The sequence below is a fragment of the Fulmarus glacialis genome, unplaced genomic scaffold (assembly GCF_000690835.1).
Source record: "Fulmarus glacialis isolate BGI_N327 unplaced genomic scaffold, ASM69083v1 scaffold24308, whole genome shotgun sequence".
NCBI classification, from domain to species: domain Eukaryota; kingdom Metazoa; phylum Chordata; class Aves; order Procellariiformes; family Procellariidae; genus Fulmarus; species Fulmarus glacialis.
The window spans coordinates 292-1,921 of NW_009227926.1; the positions used below are offsets into that span (position 1 = coordinate 292).

General features: G+C 60.2%; 1 protein-coding gene across 1 annotated transcript in view; it reads right to left on the reverse strand.

Annotated features, from left to right (window-relative positions):
* LOC104080806 (serine/threonine-protein kinase/endoribonuclease IRE1-like) overlaps positions 1-1,630 on the reverse strand; it is a gene marked incomplete at its 3' end in the record, with an annotated part of 8,997 nt that overhangs the window by 175 nt on the left and 7,192 nt on the right. Inside the window, exons 17-20 of the mRNA XM_009583319.1 lie at positions 1,390-1,589; positions 513-660; positions 284-411; positions 2-30 (exon numbers count right to left, since the gene is read on the reverse strand). Of these exons, the coding sequence (XP_009581614.1) occupies positions 2-30; positions 284-411; positions 513-660; positions 1,390-1,589 (505 nt within the window). The remainder of the gene's footprint in view (position 1; positions 31-283; positions 412-512; positions 661-1,389; positions 1,590-1,630) is intronic.

Here is a 1,630-nt window from a genome sequence, read left to right on the forward strand (position 1 = left end):
GGGCTCCTTCTCGATGCGGTCGCTGACGTCCTGTGGGCCCAAGAGCAGGGACGGGGCGGGTATGGCACTGCCCTCACCCCACACTGCCCCGTCCAGCGCCAGGGAACAGAGCCAGGGCCGAGGGGGCACGAAGAGGGTTTGGCCCTGATCCCAAACCCAGGGACCTCCCACCCCTTGCAAAAGTAGCTCAAAATGAGCGCGTTGACCTAAATACAGCTGTTTCCAGCACTTGTTTTTCAGAGCACACCCATGTTCGCTGCCCGGTGGGATGGCACGCGCTCACCTGGAAGAACTGCAGCTGCTTCTCCTGACTCCAGAAAAAGGGGTGCACAAGGACCACTGGGGCCGAGGGCCGGCGCTGGGGCTCAGGGCTGATCATTGTCGCAATCAGCTCTCGTGCAACAAGCTTGTCTGGCAGGCGAAACAACACAACGGAGAATTAACCCCCCCGAGGCTGCGCCCCTTGGCTCAGGGCTTCCCCGCAGGGACATGCCTGTGGGGAAGGGTCTCACCGTGAGTTTCTTCCTGCAGGCAGCTCAGCTGGTAAGAGCCCGACAAGATGTTGGCCTGTCGCCGCAAGCTGTCCCCAAACGGGTGCTGCCCTCCTGACACCACATAGTAGAAGATGCAGCCAGCTGAGAAGATGTCCACAGCACACGTCTGCAAAACACAAAGGGGAAGATGGGACCCTCGCAGCAAAGGGTGAGGAAAGCTTTCGCCTCCCCACTTTTCCATTCTTTTATGTGAATACTTGGTCATTTGCCACAGAGCTGCTGGAAAATGCATCGCACCAGGGCTCCTGCCTGCCCTGCTTTCTGGAGTCAGCGAAGCACCCATCACATCGGGTCCTTATCAGGGAAGAGGTTTTCAGAGGCACAGACAGAAGTCAGGACTTCATGGCCAGACAGACATGCCAGGGCTGCCGGTGTCTCACCCAGCTGTGCAAACCGACCCCAGTATGAGGTTATGTGGAGCACGCTGCCAGCACCAGTACGTGCCCTGCCAGGGACCAGTACAGCAACCGGCTTCCAGCAGGAACAGGATTCCCAGGGCTAAACAGATGAACAGAAGCATAACCTTCGCAGCGAGCCACGGCCCCCTCCGACCTCCCTACCCTGAATTTCCAAGGACTGTAGCCAGATGAGACGCCCTGTGCTGAACACAGCGGGCACTGTCCCCCCCAGGGTGGGAGAGCAGGGGCAGCTGCTGACTAGGGCAGTCCTGGTGAGGAGCACCAGTGCTCTGCATCTGGGCTGGCTTGGGCTCTCGGAGTTTTTGTCTTAATTGTGCATTTCAGCAGCACGCTGCGAGACTGCCAGCACGGGGGACTCTGCCACGACGGGCTCCAGGAAGACCCTAGGCGAGGGGAGGGGTCCGCGGCTCACTGACGGGGTTCTCCTTTGGGGCCTCCTGCAGCACCTCGGGCGCGATCCAGCCCTCGGTGCCAGGGATGCCGGAGCGGAGGCTGAAGCTCTGTCGTCCCCCCTGAAGCTTCTTGCAGAGGCCGAAGTCAGAGATGACGGCTCGGATCTGCCCGTGGCGATTTGGGACAGAGATGAGGATGTTACAGGGCTTCAGGTCACGATGGACTGGAAGACAGAGTGCGCAGCGTCATGTGCCAAAGCGGCGG